This window comes from Catharus ustulatus, chromosome 6 (assembly GCF_009819885.2).
Source record: "Catharus ustulatus isolate bCatUst1 chromosome 6, bCatUst1.pri.v2, whole genome shotgun sequence".
NCBI classification, from domain to species: domain Eukaryota; kingdom Metazoa; phylum Chordata; class Aves; order Passeriformes; family Turdidae; genus Catharus; species Catharus ustulatus.
The window spans coordinates 18,199,226-18,219,004 of record NC_046226.1 but is presented as its reverse complement, the minus strand read 5'-3'; the positions used below and the strand labels follow the sequence as shown (position 1 = coordinate 18,219,004).

The window sequence follows — 19,779 nt, the reverse complement described above, 5'->3', positions numbered from 1 at the left end:
GGCCTTCTTGTTTGCCTCTGGCCTTTCTGACCTGGGCTTTTCCACAACAGATGTTAGATCTAATGTAGTGTCTCTGAAGAAGTACATATGTAAGAACATGTCCAAAAGGCAAACATGACCATGAAAAAAAGCAGGTATTACACTAACAAACTGCTAAGTCAAATTAATTTTTAAATTAGCTCTAGAACTTGGTATATCTCAGAAGAGTTCAGAAACAGAAAATTCAAAAATCTTGCCTGTCACTATTGCAACAAACCAAATAGCTGGACTTGTAGGGAACTGAGATTCCACTGGTATGTCTGAATGACAGGTCTTTTCCTAGCCAGACACTCAAATTGGGATGAAATGCAGTAGTAGTTTTAACAGCATACTGTAAAGGGATGTTTTCCATTTTAGTAGGAAAGCTCCTCTTTTTAATGCATACAGAAATGGTTCTCCCTTTTAGAGCAATTTGTAAGCATTTCCCAACATTTTGACTAGATCCATGCACTGTACAAGACCAATGTTAAATTATTATATTAAATACTAATGGCAGCAAATGAAAAAAAACAAAACAAAACAAACTCTCCATGTTGTGTCTATGTGAAATGAAACTAGAGACATGGACAAGACCCTCCAATTTGTGTGATGTTTGTAGTGGCAGGGGATCCTGAAGGAGAATAGTCAATAATAAACTACTTGATAATAAAAGAAATTAATTTTTTTTTCATCTTTACTTGGCTTATGCTGAGCATTAGCAGGCATTGATTAATAGAGACAAGCTGCAGACAAGGATACAGTATTAAAGATGATGTTTCCTTAGCAACAATATTGGATGAAAATCCAAGAATATATTCATGTGACTACTCCTGAGCTTCATAAAACTAGGGCACCAGTAAAAATGCACAAAAGAATACTGCAGTAAAATAACAGCATCTCAGACATCTATTAATTAAGAGTTAATTTTAAGTGTGAAACTGTTTCTGTGCTTAAATAAAGCAAAATATTTTCATGGTATGTTTACAGACATTTTACATACAGTTGAGAACATTTTCTTATTTGCTGTCATTTATCCATATTTCCCAGAAAGAATAATAGGGGAAGCTACAAACCATTTCTGTCATAGTATTTACGATCTTAAAGCAGAAAGAGCTGTAATCAGCAAACATCTCTCATCAAAGTTTAAACAGATCAAGTCAGAGCACACTTATTTTCCATACACAAAACCAAGCAGTATTCATCATGGACATCACTACCAGCCTTCCATACAGTTAGTGCCCCATAGCCAATAATGTCCAATATAGCTTTCTAAAGCTCCCTTAAATTGCACAAGCATCTCTTCAAAATAATAGAGTCTGAAGTGGAAACAGGGATGGTGAACTCACACTGTTATTCCCAGCTGCAGTTTATCTCATTACCATTCCATATTTTCTCCTCTTGGATCTGAATGTTTTTACATTAACAAGAAAAATTTATAAATAACCCAGAGAATCCTAAAGATTGTTTTGGGCTTCTACTTGTTCCTGAAGTCCAAGGAGGGGGGAAAAAAATGTACTTCAAAGAGAAGACAAGAGTTAGAGAGTGAGTAAAGCAACACTGATGCAAAGTTCCCAACTCATTGAATGTGAGAACTGAGTAAAATATTCTGGGAGCTCCCCTACATTAAGATGTCCATTTTTGTCTTGCATTGTCATATCCTCCACAGCGAGGAAGGGATTGGTTTCAGCTTTCTAGTAAATTATCATCTGTAGAAAACTGATTAAAAATAAAGATATTCCCCTTCTTTTCAAATATGAATGATTTTGCCAGTGCCAATAGAAGAACTCATAGTTTGACTGAGTGGGGTTGCTAGATTTTTTACAAAGGAAAATATTTTCTAATAAGCCCCTTGAAAAAGACTATAGAAAAATTACTTACATGCTCCTACTACAAAATCTTCTCACATGAAAATTAGAAATATATACTCCAGAATCATTTGGAGATAAATTTCCTAAGATAATGTTCTTCTTGTTATTCTTTAATAGCTATTCATATTAAAGAACAATAATGGTGGTACAATAATGGGACATACCAGAGCCTGAGGGTAAGTAAGAATTCCACCTAAAAAAATAACCAACTGCCTTCTTTCCTCACAAGACAATGCACAGACTTAGGACCAATTATTTAAACCATTATTACATGTGAAGTGTCAAACATGACTCCCCCAGAACTAGGAGCAAGGAAACAAAAAAATCAAAAACAAAACAAAAATAAGCAAACAAACAAAAACAAAAGAAAGAGAGAGAGGGGGAAAAAAAAAAGTAAAGAGAAAACCAGAAGTGCAATCAGCTGTCAGTAACTTAGGAGGGGGCAGTGCAGCTGTTCAGCTCCTTTGGGTCACTAGATTTGATGACCCAAAAGAGCTCCCTTAACAAATCAGGAAGCACTTGTAAATGATTTGGTAAGGATTTGTCAGCCACAAAGTTAGAAAGCAGTCCTTTGCTCCTGAATACATGTGGTGAAAAGCATACAAACCTACAAAACAATCACAGATTACAAAACCAATGCAGTTTAAAATTAAAGTGGAAACACCAATTTACCATTCTTGCCAGTTGGCAAGAAACTACTTCAGTAAAGATTATCACACCATAACCACTTAATTATGGGGAAACTGAGACAAACATGCCTATAAAATACAAACAGAATTAATTTCAAATAAATTTTGTCATGAGATATAGTCTAGAAGGTGAAACTAAATGGTAAAAGTTCTTGTTATATTTTAAATCACTAATTTTTCAGTGCACAAAGACTCATTCCATGGTCAAAGAAGTGTTTACTCCAAATTTTTTAGCCAAGACTATTAAAAAAGCTTCTTTTCAAAGAAAGGTTATTTTGGATGCTTCTGACCGTACCAGTTAATTAAATAAACTTGCTTGACATACAAAACTTTCTTGTTCCTAAATCTTTCACTACTACTAAGCCCCTTTGAACAACCCTTTACCCAGTCATTATGATTTGCTTCTTCTCTATGAGATTTAGAACAGTTTTTAACCACTAAATTAACCTTCCATTTATTATTTTAAAAATTTATACTAGAGCTTCTAGTATCACACAGGGAAAATATCACAGAATGCACAATTTTCTTTCATATTTCTGCAATTCAGTCTTTTCTCCTATGGGACATATTAATGAAAATCTCTGAATGCACAAGAACATATCATCCGAATATTTGAGTGGAGTCACAGAATAACTAGTGACAATTTTTGAAAAGCTCTTCTTTTATACAGAAAGGTTATCCTGATAAAATTAGCAGTTGGCTTAATGTAAGGAATGGTGGGAAGAAGGCAGTGTCAGAGCTGCTCTTGCAAAAAGCTGAGATAAGCACAGCATTAATTCTGTGCTTCAATTGACTGTACTTCATTACCAACCAAAGACGGTTTAGAGCAGAAGAGAACACTATCTTGCCAGCCCTGGGCACTGCAGATACACTAGATTCCTTCAGGAGTTCTTGAGTATATCAGGCCACAGGTGTTCTGCAGGTGTTCAACAGAGGTGTTTTCCTACAGAAAAGAAGTCAAGGATCTCTATAACACTTGTCGCAAATTGACCATCCCAGCATCTAACTTGGCACCCAGAAAAGGAACCAGGACACCACTTAAAATTGGGACAACATCTGAACTCTTGTTTAGGCAAAAACTATGAAAATGCTATAAAGGTCACAAAAGTATTTACACAAAAGACATTCTCCTAAAACAAACAAAATCCCCACATGTATCAGAACCATAAATAAAAAAACGAAAGAAGCATAGGAAAACTAGAGAATATCAAAGGGACGCAAAAGTCAATGTGTGGTCAGTAGGCAAAGAAAGATGTCATCCATGTGGGCTCATAAACTTAATTACTAAAAACCAATAAAAAGGAGAGGATGGATAAAGAGCATTCACATCTAAAGCTTTCAAGAAAACACAAGTCTTCTGCTTAAAAACTATGTTTATCTCAAGAATACTGATACTGTTGACTAATCCAACAAGGAATGTAACATAATGTAATACTCATTCTCATAAGCATATGCTGTAACCTGCAAAAGACAAAATCATGATTGTTTATAAATTATTACTGAATAATGTTTCAAAGGTGATTTATTTTTGTGGTATTAATTTATATTACAGAAGAAGTAGCAATTGAAAAAACAGTAAGCAAAAGAGGAACCTGTAACTAAAAAGCACAAATATCATCTAACGTTCAACCTTCACCTAAAACAAACCCCAAAGCAAACATTTACCAGTTCTTCAAGTATTCCCTTTATTTCCCCAAGTACTCCAGAAGGCTATTTCACTTAAAATGTCACACTCGCCACAATAAATCTTCAGGCAATTTCCAAATGCTGTCAGATGCCTTGTCTTGATCTAAGATAAAGCATCATTCACCTTGCTTGCTCTTGTAGAGGGATTATAAACAGGGAACAGGGATTAGCATAGTTCTAAAAGTCAGGAGAAGGTTTATACTGTTGTCAGTTAACCAAAACACAGAATTAATCCACTCATTCTGCATGCAAGCTGTCTTGATAAAATGGAGACCTCCAACCACCATGACTAAAATGCATAATTTTTAAGTGATTTTTACCTTTAAATACATTTTGGGGTTTTTCCCCCAATGACATGTATATATAATATTTGCATGCACCTGTATCACAGTCTGACATTTACAGGAGCTTTGCTGTTGAAATAAGTTACCCAATGGTTCAGAAAATTGAAGGGTCACCGTTAAAATATCCAACTAGATTTAGTCACAAGAAATGTACCCCATAAATAGAAAGAATCAAAACAGTAAAACACTCTTTCAGAACATTGTTACAAAAATATGTCATATCTACAAATTTCAGTCTCAGTTGGGGTAAAGTAAAACATGCATTAAGTAATCAGGAGTGAAATGCATGAGTATTGTGAGAACACAATTATTTTAATGCAACTATGAGCAATTTCTAAACATTCTAAATGGACATGTTCTAAATTCTAATTGGACATGTTTTCTTTATTATTAAATCTCTTCCTTTGCCTCAGTTTTGTTTTGTTTCTTTCACTTGAATTTTTCACCTGAATCAAACACTTTATTACACGCAATTTTATGACAAATATCTTATCAATATACTTCATATAAAACCAAAGGAAGTTTAAGGTGTAATACTTTCTATAGTCAAGACAGTGAAAAAGGCAAATGAAAGATTTCCCCGAATGTAATCTGTTCTCAATCTGGCTAAATCATCAGTGGAAGTACTACTCCTCCAAAGCTGATCATTTTGTTCACATTGACATTATTCTCTCCAGTTAGACCACTCACTCTCTGGACATATTTCTCTCAAGTCCTGAATTCAAACCCTGAAAGAGGAGCCTCTAAAAATATTTATCAAAGATGACTCCATGAATATTTGAGTTATTAGAAGTTGGACGTTGCTGTTAGACTAGAAGGTTTAGTTTTGGGATGGGTTTTTGGGGGCCTTTTTTTTATTTTTTTGGGTTTTTTTTCTAAACTGACATGTGCTTTTAAAGCAAAAGAATCAAACTGATCTCTGCATAAAGTTATGAATGCTGATCCATCCTATCTGCAATCCAAAGCAACAGGTACCATAAAGGAATTCCTCTGAAAAAGCTTGCAACATCAAGCAGTGAAATGAAACCAGAAATCTATGAAAAGTGGTTGGAAGCATTGTCCACTGTATTTTCTGAAGTAATATCTGAATACCCAGTACTTTCATGGAAGAACCATCTTACAGAACTTATTCAAAAGAAAAGAAATCCAGCAGAAAATCTCTCAACAGTAATGAGGACTCCCTGTTGAAGGAAAGTCTTCTTCAGGTAGGCTGAGGACAGCTACTCTGAAGAAAAGATTAAGTATTTCTTTGGAGATTTAATAATGCAGGTATCCTCTAGCAGCTAGGAAAAATAGTAAGGAAAATTGCTTTTCTAACAGAAGTGGTCTCACAAAGACATCTTGCTTTAAATGCAGAGTAGTAGTGGTGTTATCAGATGGTGCACACACTGGAACTCTTTGTGGTTTCTATCTTTCGCAATATAAAAGTGACAGGCATCATAAACCTGGCTTAAGAATTCAATCATAGCTTTTGCTACCAAGAGTTAAGGTAATCTTGGCTGATTCTGACCTTTTTTTGTGCAAATCAAGCACTGCATTTTCAAAGTCTATTACTATGGTAATAGCTACAACAGCAATGCAAATAACGATACTGGGCATTTTTTGTAGAAATGGAAGTCTTTTGTAGCCAGTGGAGCAATCAGAGCAATCTGTGCCCTAATGAAGGTGATTTGTATGTATCTATAACATTTTGTAAGGTGCTTCACTGTTACACCAGGGGAAATTCATACCATGCCAGATGACACACCAGAATCTCATTGGGCAAAAAATCTTCACTACATGAATTTTGAAGAGAACATTCAACACCATCTAGGTTAAAAATTCAAACAAATTATTAAGATGGTTATGGGAGCTTTCACACTCTGCTACTTAAGTTCAAGCAAAATTAAAGCTTTATTTTTCTTTTCAAGGTATTTCAAGTGCCAAGTAGCTTTGTTTACCACGTGAATGTAGCAAAACCAATAGTTTATTTAAAGTCAAATAAATATTATTGTGAATAAACCAATTTCCTTGAGCATAATATGACAGCATTATAATTTAAGTGCATCTTAACAAATCTAAATTTTAATCTTGATCAGCACAGACTAGACACCTTTGCCACTTCAATGAATCATAAATTATTTTTCCTTTAAAGTCATTGATACTAAGCAAAAGAGCTGTCCTAAATGACAAATACAACTCTGTATGTTGCATAATAGTATTTTGAAAAACTAGGTAAACTACATCTTGAAGTAAAAAAGAAAACCTTGAGATATTATAAAAGGTAAGACTAAATTCTACGGATATGTTAGCTTAATGTCAGTGCCAGTCTAAATTTCAAAAACCCTGAAATAAAACTAGAAACATCTTTTTGTAATTATTTCAGGTTCTGTTTCAAGCACACATGTTTTTTGAAAAGCCTACAATGCTTGTTTTATTACAGTAAAATCTAAACTAATTTTTTACATGTCACACAGAACATGTACACTATGGTTTTCAATCTAAAAAATTAGAGGGGGATAAAAAGAATCAACAATTCAATTTTATTGAAACATGCTGAGTTACTGCCTATCACTGCCATAATAACACTGCAAACACAGTATCTTAACCCCATAATGCTGTTAAGAAAATTAACCAGGAACATAATCTACTTTCTCCCTATGACAAGAGAATGACTAACATTGAACCACTGAAAACACAGGTAATCAGAAATACAACTTCTTTGACTGCAATTGGGTAAAACTGAAAGATTAGGGCAGACCTCTACATGTCTGCAGAAATACTTCACAATTTTTAGGAATCAAACATTAAGCTTTTGGTTACATTCCCTGTTCTTCTCAGACATTGTCTTGAGCCTCGTGGTGTTGCAATAACTCTGAGAAAAAGACCCAACTACCAAATCAAGAAAAGCATTTTCTACAGCACCAAGACATTTTCCCATTTAAGGGTTGACCTGACCTGACCTTGCCTGTGAGCACTGACAGAATCAGATCAGAAGGTGATGTGACTGCTGGCTATGAAAAGCACAATGCATGAAGGAAAGCTCCTAAGCCTGTAGCTCCTTGCTGTGTTGTTGATCTTAAACAACTTCTAGTACATTTCAAATGTTCAGTTCTGGTTGGATATTTTTGGTATTTCTATTCCAGTAGTTTTAACTAGGAAAAATAAAGTTTTCAATGGTATGGAGGTGTATTAAACAACAGCCTTATTCTAGTATCACTTCAAAGTGAATCCAGGAAAGCTTTAATTCTGCATTCCTAAAACATTTTCATTTTATCAAACCAAATCCAAGATTTTTTTTTAAAGATGATGTACAAAACTCTAGATAAAAAATCCCTCAAAAAATTCTTTCAGATAGTATATTATATTCCAGGACTAGAACTACTGAGAAAACTGGGTTTTTCTGAGGGAGAAGGGACATCATTGTCTTTCATCTCTCTCCCTGATCTGTGTAAAATATTAACCCAAATCTTCCCTTCAGACTTTTACACATTTGGCAATTTGAGACCACTTAGCATGAAAATCTGAAAAGAGCTTAGCTGGGACTTTGCCCTTGTGAGCCACAGGGTAATTAGCTCCCCTTGTCCTAGCAATTGCTTCTGCTGTAAGGAATGCCATTTTGACTGATAGACAAAAGATACTGAAGTTAGAGGCTTATAGGAGGACTGTTTAATTTAATGATGACATAATTAGGGTTTTAAGTGATGACTTATTTAATGGAGGGAAACAAACTGAGTATGCTCAAAAAGATCATCTGGAGATTATAAAGTGAGTTAATTCATTTATCTTTATTATAAACAAAAAAACTGCATGACACCATATAGGCCCAAAGAATAAGCTACGGAGGAGACGTGGTTTTTCAGCTGGAAATATAAACTTTTCTGGGGAAAAAAGAGAAACCAGTTCCTCAAAATATATTCAGAAAACAAAAATGCTTTAATGGCTTATTTAAAAAGTACAATAGCTTGGTGAATTAACCTGATCAAGTGATTTGGGTGCATTTGACTTCTCAGAATGGTACATCACGTGACTTGAGCATTACATTGCTTTCATCCTTTGGAGCAAGAACGAGGTTTCCTCATCAAGTGCAAATGGAGAATGAACCCATGGTGCCATGTTTGAGCAAGAATCTACCATCACACACTCCAAAATTCCGTCTTTATTACAGAAAATACTATTAAAGGTATTTCATTTCACAGTAAACATTCTATTGCATATCAAACCCCATGATATACAGTTAATGTCTCATTTTCTTAAAGAAAAAATAATTTGAAAAATTATTTCCTTATCTAGATTTACATTAAATTATTTTTATTTGAATTTGCATGAGGGAAGAAAGTAATAAATAATGTCTGTAGTCAAAACAGTGAAGCTTTCAAACTGAACTGCCAATTCTGGAAACTCCTACTGTTCAGCAGGGGTCTACAGGTTTTCTTTTTTGGTTGGAAAGTCACTTGTCACTGAGCACCACTGAAAAGAGTTTGGATCCATCTTCTTTACACTTTGGCTTCAGCTGTTCATGTACATTGATCAGAAGCACTCTGAGCTAAATGGTCCCAGCTCTCTCAGCCTTCCTTCAGGAGAGATGGTCAAGATCCTTAATCATCTTTGTGGCCCTTTAATGGACTCTCTTCAGTACTTCCTCATGTCTCTTGTCCTGGGGAGCCCAGAACTGCACAGAGTACTCCAAGGGCAGCCTCACCAGCACTGAGTCAAGGGGAAATACTCCTGCCAAGGTCCTTCTATGGGACTTAAAAACAAAGACTGGATCCCTAACACCATACCTAATAACCCAGCCTTCATGCACCTCGTATGTATTCTAAAAGTATTATACAAGCTACATTTTGAGGTGTTTCTAGACATAATCCATTTCACATTTGAAAATAAAACTGATTTTACTCCTATTTTCCTCCAGTTATTAGAGGCTACAAAGGGGGATGACTGGCCTTCTTTGATGGCTATAATTACTGAAATAGTTTGGGAGATAACCTTGGATAAACAAGAATGAATAAACAAGAGAGTTCTTTCCCAGAAAGGAAGATCTGGACTCTATAGATTTCAAGTGCATGCAAAGAATTCTTCACCTGAACATGCTGAAACTCTTTTTTCTGCTTGGTCACATTCATAATTTAAAAGACACAAGATATTTCACATGATAATTAGAAATGTTTCCTTACGTGGTAACCATGGTATTCATTCAGTTACGTTTCCTGAAATCCAAAATACAAGTAATCATTAAATTACTAGTGAAAATTCATAGATCTGATGCCAAAACAATTAATAGAATTTCACCTGACAAAATTCTGTAGCTGTAATTAGTATCCATTGCTGAACATTTGTGCTTGACTGTCACCTGGAGTTAGGTTAGAAACATATGCCATTTACTCCAGACAAGAACAAGACAATAAACCTGACAGCAGATACCCCAACTTTCATTTGCTTCAACTGTTTGTTGAGGTTTTTTGATAACTCTTAAGGTGTCAGACTACTGAGAGAACACAAATCATGGAAACAAAATAACTTCCCTCTACATTCTTGTGAAACCTGTTTGGCTCCTTTTCTGAGAAGGTATTCTCTTTTACTCTTTTTTTTAAAATATAATTTTATTACTAGAATCTAATGAAAAGGAATCAAAGAGAGGCAGAATGATACAATGAGGTAGTAGAAATACACAGCATCTTTACTAAAAAAGTCCAACAGCAGGTCATCCAAAATCTTAACAATGCATAGTTAATGAAAAGAGAGAGTAAAGAAAAGATCTGCTGCCATTCAAAACTAGGATGTGACTAATCATCACACTGCTAGAATTTCTGCTTGCAAACCACAGCTGACAGCCACACAGAGGAAGGCTGGACCTGCCTCCCAGAGAGAATTATCTAGGAGCAGTCTTAGAAAGCAGCTGAAAAGTGTCCAACAATTTCTTATATGTTGATGGTTAGACTAACACTCAGAGTGCAACAATAAATGGGTAAATCAGAGTTGGCAGACAGCACTAACACCAGAGAGCAGAGATGATTTTAGTAGCTTTGATTTTCACCAGAACCTAAGAAATGCTGACACTAAAATGAAATTGTTTATTTTGCCTTGGAATACAGGGAACAAAATCATAGTATCTCAGGCAGGACAATCTCTTGTAGATTAAGTTGAAATTTGAAATATGGAAAGATGACAGTCTTAAATAAAGTGCCTGGAAAGATCACAGTTTATTGGACAGAGGTTTGGTTGTTTATTTTTATTCCTTGGGGAAAAAAGTTTGGGTAATTCCTACAGAGTTCACAACAACAAGAACAATTGTCTTAAGAAAAGCCATGATTTAGACATGCAAATTATTTTGTTGGTAACAGCCAAACCTTGTCTCCATAAGAACAGAGACAAATGCTTTGCCATTCTTTCTACCTGTCTTGCATATACCTCTGCTCCCTGTACACAAGCAATTTACCTCTCTACAGTCTTATATACAGAGGGGCACAAAGCGGGAAAAGAACCAGGTTTTAGCTAAACTGAAAGTAGAACCATTTATTTCTCCTCTGTCCTTGTAGCATGGTATTGGTTAGTTTCTGGTACTAGAACTCCTAATAGTAAAGAATTTTGATGTTTTCTGAATAATTTTTTAAGTTATGTTTGCCCTAAAAGTAGAACACTGCATGAGTCCTAGGGTAGATAATGCATTATTTCTTTCCCCCAACTTAGTCCAAGACAAAGAAAAATATACAGACTTCAGACAAGAAGGGAAATTAAGTTATTAGACACAGCCTATGGCTGCAGAGCCATAAATGCCATTATCAGCAGAGATTCAAGAGTTCTTACTAGTATAAAATGTGCCAGCTACTACCTTAAGCAACAAACCCTAAATGTACCACAAACATGTTAATCAAATAGTCACAGTGATAAAGTTCTAGGAAGAATATACAAAAGCACTATTATTTGCCAGCCAGCTCACATAATGGATATTAAAAAGTAGGACAGAGATAACTCTTCCTCATTTGTCTCCTTCTGACAGAGAAACATAATTCTTCTTCCTTCTGTGACTGGCACAGTTGTGCAGTTGTTTTGTGTCAGCATAAAGATAATGGTACAAAACAAGAATTACAAATAAGCGCTTAAGTTTGAAATCAAGAATAGACATAATGGAAAGCAGAATATAAACTTTTCTCAAAAAGATGCACTGGTTTAACTTTATGTTTTGATTTTCTTTTTCAATAGAATCATCAATGTCAGATGAAAAGTTAATTCCTAGTAAAATTACAGGACTTTGAAGCCCACAAAAAAAAAGATGGTCATAGGGCTAGCATGGAGAAAAAGATAGGAAAAGGATGGAAAAGGACAGAAAAAAAATGCATCAAAAGGAAAAATTATTCGACAAGTCCCCTTGGAGTCTCCTTGGGGCACATCAGAATAGAGAATGTCCTAGAGACATCAAAGGTTTTTGCCAGTAGAGAGCCATTTAAAAAGGTGGATAAGTTCAGGGTTTCCAATTTTCTCATATCAAAAAAATTAAACACATAAATATGCTTTAGCTAGCCCAGAGAAGTAAGGAGCCTCAATACGAGCATGAGTTTTACAGTATGACAAGTTAATACTCTGAGGAGGCATCTTCTGAAATCTTGATACAGATCAGATTTAAATACAATCCCCCTAAGATCTCTCTGACATGGGAAGATCAGCCAACACTAAATAACCTATGATCCTCAAAACCAATAAAATTATCAAAAGAACAAAGTTAAGACCTAACCTGAACACACCAAGGTAGTGTTTCTTCCTCAGCTACCAGAAAGAAAACCATTCTACAGATCACAAGCTAGTTTGGTGATGCATGAAATCCTAGACAACACACACTTGAAATCAATAACTTTGTAGGAATAACTTGCATTTTCATTCAGTATTAGTATCTCCTACACATACACAGTCAAGTTGGACAAGGGAACTTATCTTCCACAAACATAGCAGACATTCAAGTTATGCTGCCGGCAATAGATCAAAGCAAGTCACCTGAGATTTCATGTACAAGATTTTTGTCCTTATTTACTCCTGAAAATGTAAGAAACTCAGTTATCTGCACTCCCAAAAGATGCAAATTTCCAAGCATTCCTGCATCTGACACTTTCTACAAGTGCTCACATACATCTCAACAATAAAAATAGGCAAACACATAAGAAATGGGAGACAAGTGAGATTGAAAAGATTTAACTGTATCCCCCAGGACAGTGAGTTGATTTCTGGAAAATAATTCTCAGAAGAAATAAAAAACAAACATAAAAAGCATAAGAAAAGCAAGAAAAGTCCTTTTAAAAATGGATTACAACTGAGATTGTTAAAATTAAAAAAAAAATACTAATAAAAGCCGTTTGAAATTATTGTAATTTTCCTCTTCTACTCCAAAAGTTTTGAATAGATCTGAGGGACAAAACACTGAAAGAAAGCTCTCTTACTATTACTATACAGTTAACTGCAGCTGAGGAGTTTGGGGTGTGGATACCATGATTAAAATCAAGATTAGACATTCATACTGAAAACAAATTACATTAAAACAGCTAATCATATTAACAAATCTTACAGCAGGTTTAACAAAAGCAGGTAAAACTTCAAAGCGGAACAAAAATTAACTGTTAGTGTTAGAAATTTCCAGTGGAAAATGTCCTATGACTATCCATTACTCCAATACTGTTTGCTACTACTAAAGAAATAGTCTCTGACTTAAGAACTGCAGTTCCTCTCTCCTGATTGATGTTTACAATTACAATGTCATCCAAAGAATGCTAACAATATAAAACTTCTCATAATGAAGAGTACTAATAATATCACCATGTAGTGAGCAATATTTGTGCTTAGTCCTTGTAGCTATGGAGCTGGGCTCACGAAAGTTTGATTCTTTAAATACATAAGATTTTCAGACTCCAGAACTGCTTTCACAAATTAGATTCATACTTGTAAAAAGACACTTAATCCTCCCATTGCTTTCACTAAAAAAATCTCGAATATTTCAGCATTCAGACAGTACTTGCTGAGACTATTAGAGCACAAAATATATTGACCTTTTTTGCAATACAAGAGTTGAGTTTATCTTCAGAGAGAAAATTTTGTAACACTGATTACTACATTATGTAATCCCATTTTTGCACCTGCTTTTTGGGTTTTGTTTTGGTTTCTTAATATTTGACCTTCCCATGACTCCTTTAAATATTAAGAACTAACATGTTTACATACTCAAGTTTAGTCAGGAAAAGGGTGACATGGCATTTAAATGATACCACACTGCAAAAGTAGCAAGTGAAAGACTTATCAATGCAAGTCTAATCGTACTATTACAAATAGTCACTCTGCTTTTGAATCAAGCCTTCTTCTTTAAGCATACTAATATTTCTGTAGAGCTTTTGCATTTAAGAAGCATGCAAAATTTAACTGGATAAACCTGCAATGCTTTATCATACTTAGAATTATATTCTCACATCAGTACAATTCAGAGCAGGAAAAACTCTGCTATGCTGGGCCATGATACCATTCAAATCAAAATACATACTCACACAAACCAGACACACTCTCCAGTCAGCTGACTTACAGCAGATGTTTGTTTGTGTTTAGGTTTTTGTGGTTCTTTATTTAGTACACGTCTAATCAATTCTGTCACATTTTAGCCAAATGTAGCACACTGTACCAAAACTGAGACTGAGCAAGGAACTGTTACCACATGTAAACAAAATAACTTGCCCAGTTGTAGCTCAAACCATGTAATTCTCATGCTACAAGACGTGCTACTGAAACAAACAGTGTCATTCAGAAGCACTCATGACTACATGGTATTACATGTGTAATATTACACTGCCGCGACCTTAGAACGAGCAGCAAGCCACCTCTTCCTTAGCACAACAGCAACTTGCAGATCTGGATTTCCCGCAGCCCCTGACATCATAGGTAGCTGGCAGTTCTTAACAAAACAGTTTTTCCCGGATTAAAGCAAGAATGTTAAAACATTAAGCAATGCAAATAACAGAGATTCAAACTCTTAGTACAATACTCTACCATGGTACATTTACCAGGTTTTCTTCACATATTTAGCACCAGGGAGAAATGCACAACAGAAGTGACACCCTTCTTAGGAACATTCACAGCCATACTTCGGAACCATTTAAATTTCTTCAAGAAGATTTAAACAAAGGAAAAAAGTGGCCATTACGACCAAGCTTTCTAGTGTGTCTGAAAGCTTAAATGAAAGACATAGCATCTAGTCTGCTCTCTACAGGCAATACCTGTTACTCATGAGTAACACATATAGAGGTATGCCTGGGTGCACTAAGCATCATAAAAACAAATTTTGTGCTGTAAAACATACAAAAGAACTACAAAAGTATCTACTGCTAGCTCTTACCCCTACAGGAAGACCAAACGAAATCAAAATTTAAAATCCATCTGCAATGACACCTACTGTAAGGGAAAAGATTGATGACTCAGGCTCACATCTGCCCTTCATACTCCTCAAATTCTCTCACTGATCTCACAACACCACTAGGCTTACAAAAGCATTCTTGGAAAGACAAATAAGAGATTATACCAACACACTTCTTTTGCAGCATCAATTTGTAATTAATTTTTTAATGGACTCAGCACCTGATAACATTCCCTGCCAAGGGAACTACTGAGCTACAGAAGCAGCCTCAACTTCTCAAGAAAGGCTGTTCTTTTAAGATTACCCTAAAAGTTGCGTGAGTTAGAGGCAAGCCACTAATTCCCCTTGTAATCGTCGCCTTTTAAACACCAGACAGAGGTCTACCTGCTCCAGATTAACCTCCTCCGCAGCCCGAGTGCTCCGGGGCACACACGCGATTACAGCCTCTCCTCCCGCCGGCCCTTTGACATTCAGGGACAGCCGGGGACGGAGCGGCGACCCTGGGGCTGCCGCGCCGGGCACAGGCGCCCGTACGAGTTTCGGCACCGCACACCGGCGGCAGTGGGGGACACGACACGGCTGATTAAATCCGACAGCTAAAAGCCATTCCCAGGCTGTTCCTACCCACGGCGAAGCCCGGGCGCGGGGGGGTGGTGAGGAAGCGCTGACTGTCCTTGGTGTATTTCGGTGCGCTCCCTGGAAACCCACAGCACCGCGGGACGCGCATCACCGCCGCTTCCCGGGACGGCGCCCGGGACACCCGCACCCCGCTCCAGGGGAAAGGGAGGAGCGGGCAGGGGACGAGCCGGGCTGTGGGGCCGGGACGGCCGGAGGGGGTCGGAGCCCGCGGCGGGATGCGGCCCGGGGGGGCGCGGCGCCAGCGGTACCTGATGATGTCGTCCTGGTGCCCCAGGTAGAATTTCTGCCGGTGCTCCCGGGGGCTGTAGACCACGCCGACCCCCGCCACGAAGTAGACGATCTCCTTGGCCGCCGTGTAGTAGAGGTTGTTGCGGCACTGATGACCCCGGTAGCCGTAGACCCACTCCAGCCGCAGGTGGCAGCTCGGCGCGCTCCGGTCAGCCATGTCCACCCGCCCCCGCCAGCCGGGTACGGCTCGCTCCCGCCGGAGACCCCGCGGGAAGGGGGCGACGGGCCGGCCGCCCCCTCCGCTCGGCTGGGTGCCCGCCGCGCTAATCCCTGCCCGCCGACATGGATGCCCGCCGCCGCCGCTCGTCCGCCGCCCCCGCCGCCTCACAGAGGGCGCCGCCGCCCGAGCGCGCCTCGCCGCCCCGCGCCGCCAGACATGGCTGCGCTGAGACACCGCCCGGGACGCGGAGCGAGGGCGCGGCGCCGCTCCGGCCCCCCCGCGCCCCGGATGCGCCTGCGCCGAGGGCGGTGCCGTCAGCGGCCGGGCGGGCCCGGCGGGCGGCGGGGGGCGCGGGCAGCGAGCGGGGACCGAGCGGGGACCGAGCGGGGACCGGCCACCCAGTGGTGGCGGCGAGCGGCCGGGCGGGAGGGAAAGCGCTTCACCACTGCGTCTTGTGGTGTGTCGAGGGGCTTTTATATATTTACCTTTTTTTTTTTTTCTTTTTTTTCCCTCCTCAAGCGAGGCTGTGTCTTCTCTCCTTTCCCCAAGTTTAGGGAGGGGTTTGTTTTTACTGCCCCTTCGGGACACATCCTTTGCCTTTCCTCCGACGCACCGCCGCCGGCTCTCGGCAGCCACTGGGGCTGGAAGAGTCCCAGCCCCTTCTCAGCCGTGCTGGAAGCCACCCCCCGCTCTCACTGGGGACCGGCGGCACGCCAGCTCCCTGCCATCCGAGAAGAAAATGTCAACTGTAATTTTTAATGACGAATAGTTAATCCTTTCAACCCACCGTCTGAGTCACGCACCAAACAAAAGATATTTCCCTCTTCAAGCCCTAATTTCCCCATACACAACTTTTCAGCCTCAGTTCTCAAAGCGTTTTACATGGCTAAGTCACTTCTTTCCGACCTCACAGACGTGGAAACGACTTTTTCGTGCTGCATGAGGCAGCAGTGCCAGGGAACCCCCCCTGGAACACGTCCAGAGTTTTGGACAGGAAAACGTGCTACCCCCCAGCTTTGTAACTCTACAGAGTGCTTGGCTGGCTATATAAATGTACAGTACATGATCATGCGAACAGCTTTGTGCTATAGAGTTGAATACCTGTTCTAAAACCTCCTGGGTAACTGTTCGGTTTGACAATTTAAAACAAACCCAATCTTTTCCCTATTACTTTCAGCACAGGTTTGGGTTTCTAAATGCATTTATTTTATTAGGATTTATTTTAAAATCTCCATTTCTTTATCTTCTGTTGGTCTTTTACTGTATTATTACTCATATTGACTGTTCTCCCACAAAACATTTACTCTTAACTATTTAGTTCGTACTGGAGACATTTTTCCGTCCTACTTTACTTTCTTTAGTTTCTTCTTCTACTTTACTCTCTAAGTAAATATTTTTCTTCGATTATTACTTAAAGTGAAATTCTGGATCTCCTGAGATCAACACTAATGTGCAGTATTAACTTCAGTGAAACTAAATTTGTTAATCTTGTTGTCTTTCTGGCAACTCGGAAATTAGAACAAGAGAGTATTTGGTTAGTTCACTAACGTTATGCTGATGCACAAGGGGTGCAAGTGGAATTTTACACACTTAGCATCTATTTTTTGACAGGATTAGGAAGCAGCGTAGTGTAACAACCTCTTCCTCTCTCCTTGCTCTGTCTAACGCTCCCACTCGGACACACATCATTCCTTTGGCCTCTGGATGCCTCCACCATATCACCCACTCGTAGCGGGCAGTCAACGCTTTGGGAGGCACAAGGCCCCACAGTATCCCTCCGTCAGTGTGGCATTCTTGCATACGTTGTACATGAGTTCCCCAGAACTCAGACACTAGTCCCTGTCTTTTCCCCTTCCCGGTAGATGCAGAAAGTGAGCACGACCAGGTTCCGAGCGGTCCTGGAGCAGGGAGCACCCCCGGGACGCCGAGCCCGGCGGGACGGGCACGGCGCTGTCCAAGGTGCTGATCGCGGCAGGCAGAACACACGGGGCCTGGCAGTGCCCGCAGGGAAAGGACGCGTCACAGATGTCACAGAATATTCTGCGGTGGAAGGGACCCACAAGGATCACTGAGTCCAGTTCCTATAGGGATGGCCCATACAGACTTTAAACCCGGGACGTCAGTGTTATCAACAACATGGTGTGACGACCTAGCCAATGGCAGTGTCAGGTGTTCCTTATTGCCACACGGCTGTAGTGGGAAACAAATGACCTTTTAGACAAATAAGACATTTTATGTTTTTCCAGTAAGGTATTTCACAAGAGTTTGGCTCTTTTGCCTTAGCTGCCTGTGGTAGGGCTTATATCTCTCCTATTATATTCCATATACTCCTATATATACACCATTGCAAATTATGTTGCATTAGGATACAGTGACACAGGTACATCACCTCCCTAAAATGAAATCCTGTAAGTGACATTTTTATGTTTCACAGCGCATACTTATAAGAAAACACACTTCTTAGCATATTGTAAATATATTTACAATGTATCTCATGTTCTGCTAAATGTAACAAGTCTTAGAGAAGTGATTTCTTAAACAAATGCTCTTGGAACAGCTAATTCCAGAACACATAAGATGAGGGATTATTCTCTGTTAAATCCTAAGTAATACAGAGTAGCCGGTTCAAATAGTAATTATATAATATGAAAGAGATGAACAACAGTGACAACATTAATTTCAACATTCTTGGGGATTAAAAGGTCTCAGTCTACTATGGGAACACAATGTCTGAAAATAATATTTTGCAAAACTAAGAAACCTACTTAAGAGAGAGTAATAAGAATTACATGCTACCATTTAACAGCACCGAGGAAAGCATGTAGGATCACAAAAGCCTGTTTACTATTGGATAAAAATAAGATGTCGAGGAAAAAAGACAGCATCACAAACTCATACAGTAGATGAGTTAATTCTCATTCAGAAAATGAAAGTTTAATGAGACATTTTATACCATGTCAGCAACACACTAGACATAAATTATTTTAAAAATTAAAATGAGATATTTTATTAAATTAACAACAGACTTTTTTTTAAAGAGTAAGACTAGAAACAAGAAGGCTTGACATAATCAGTACGTCTACTGCATCATCAAAAAGCAAAGGAATGAATTAAGGGTAAGAAAATGGCACACGAAAAGTTACTAATTTCTTTGTATCTTGTCTCAACACAGAAGAGTCTGGCAAATACAGGATGGGAGCATGTACAGGGTATGGTCACATATGCAGGATTCTTTATAACAAGGTGTTGGAAAATGATGAGCTAAAGAGCAATAAGTCATGAGTATATTATACTGTACTTCCAAAAATTGTGACAATTTCAAAATGGTGTAGCTGACATGCTTTGAAGAGGAAAAGGCAACTGCTTTTTAAAGTCATATACTGTGTGGAAGCATCATCCATTAAAATGTAACCATTTTAAAAGCAAGTTCTATTATAAACTTAGTAAGTATGAATCCATGTTTTCTTTTGGTGCTGATTGATGATCTCTATATAATGGTTGACACTAAAATACATGTGTACAAAATTAAATATTACAGAAATTATTTCTTCTATTTCTGCAAGTCAAATTACACCTTAATAACTAAAGAAATTGTATTAATTTGGTAAACATACATTGGAAGGTACTGAAGGATACAGGCACCATATTGAAAAGACAATGAACATGTCACAATACAGACAGCAACCAAGGCCACAATGCATGTATTTACAGAAATTTGATTTAGAAA

General features: G+C 38.4%; 1 protein-coding gene across 7 annotated transcripts in view; it reads right to left on the bottom strand.

Annotated features, from left to right (window-relative positions):
* Window positions 1–16,111, bottom strand: part of EML5 (EMAP like 5) — a 104,701-nt gene extending 88,590 nt beyond the window's left edge. For 3 of the 7 annotated variants that reach the window (XR_006163001.1, XM_042779366.1, XM_042779367.1), the window contains exon 1: window positions 15,853–16,111. Coding sequence is in view for 6 of the 7 variants with exons in the window: in XM_042779366.1 (XP_042635300.1) it covers window positions 15,853–16,049 (197 nt within the window). In the remaining variant the exon portion in view is untranslated. The remainder of the gene's footprint in view (window positions 1–15,852) is intronic. The other 4 variants (XM_033061834.2, XM_033061835.1, XM_033061836.2 and 1 more) reach the window with 2 other exon arrangements.
* Between the last annotated feature and the right edge of the window lie 3,668 nt (window positions 16,112–19,779).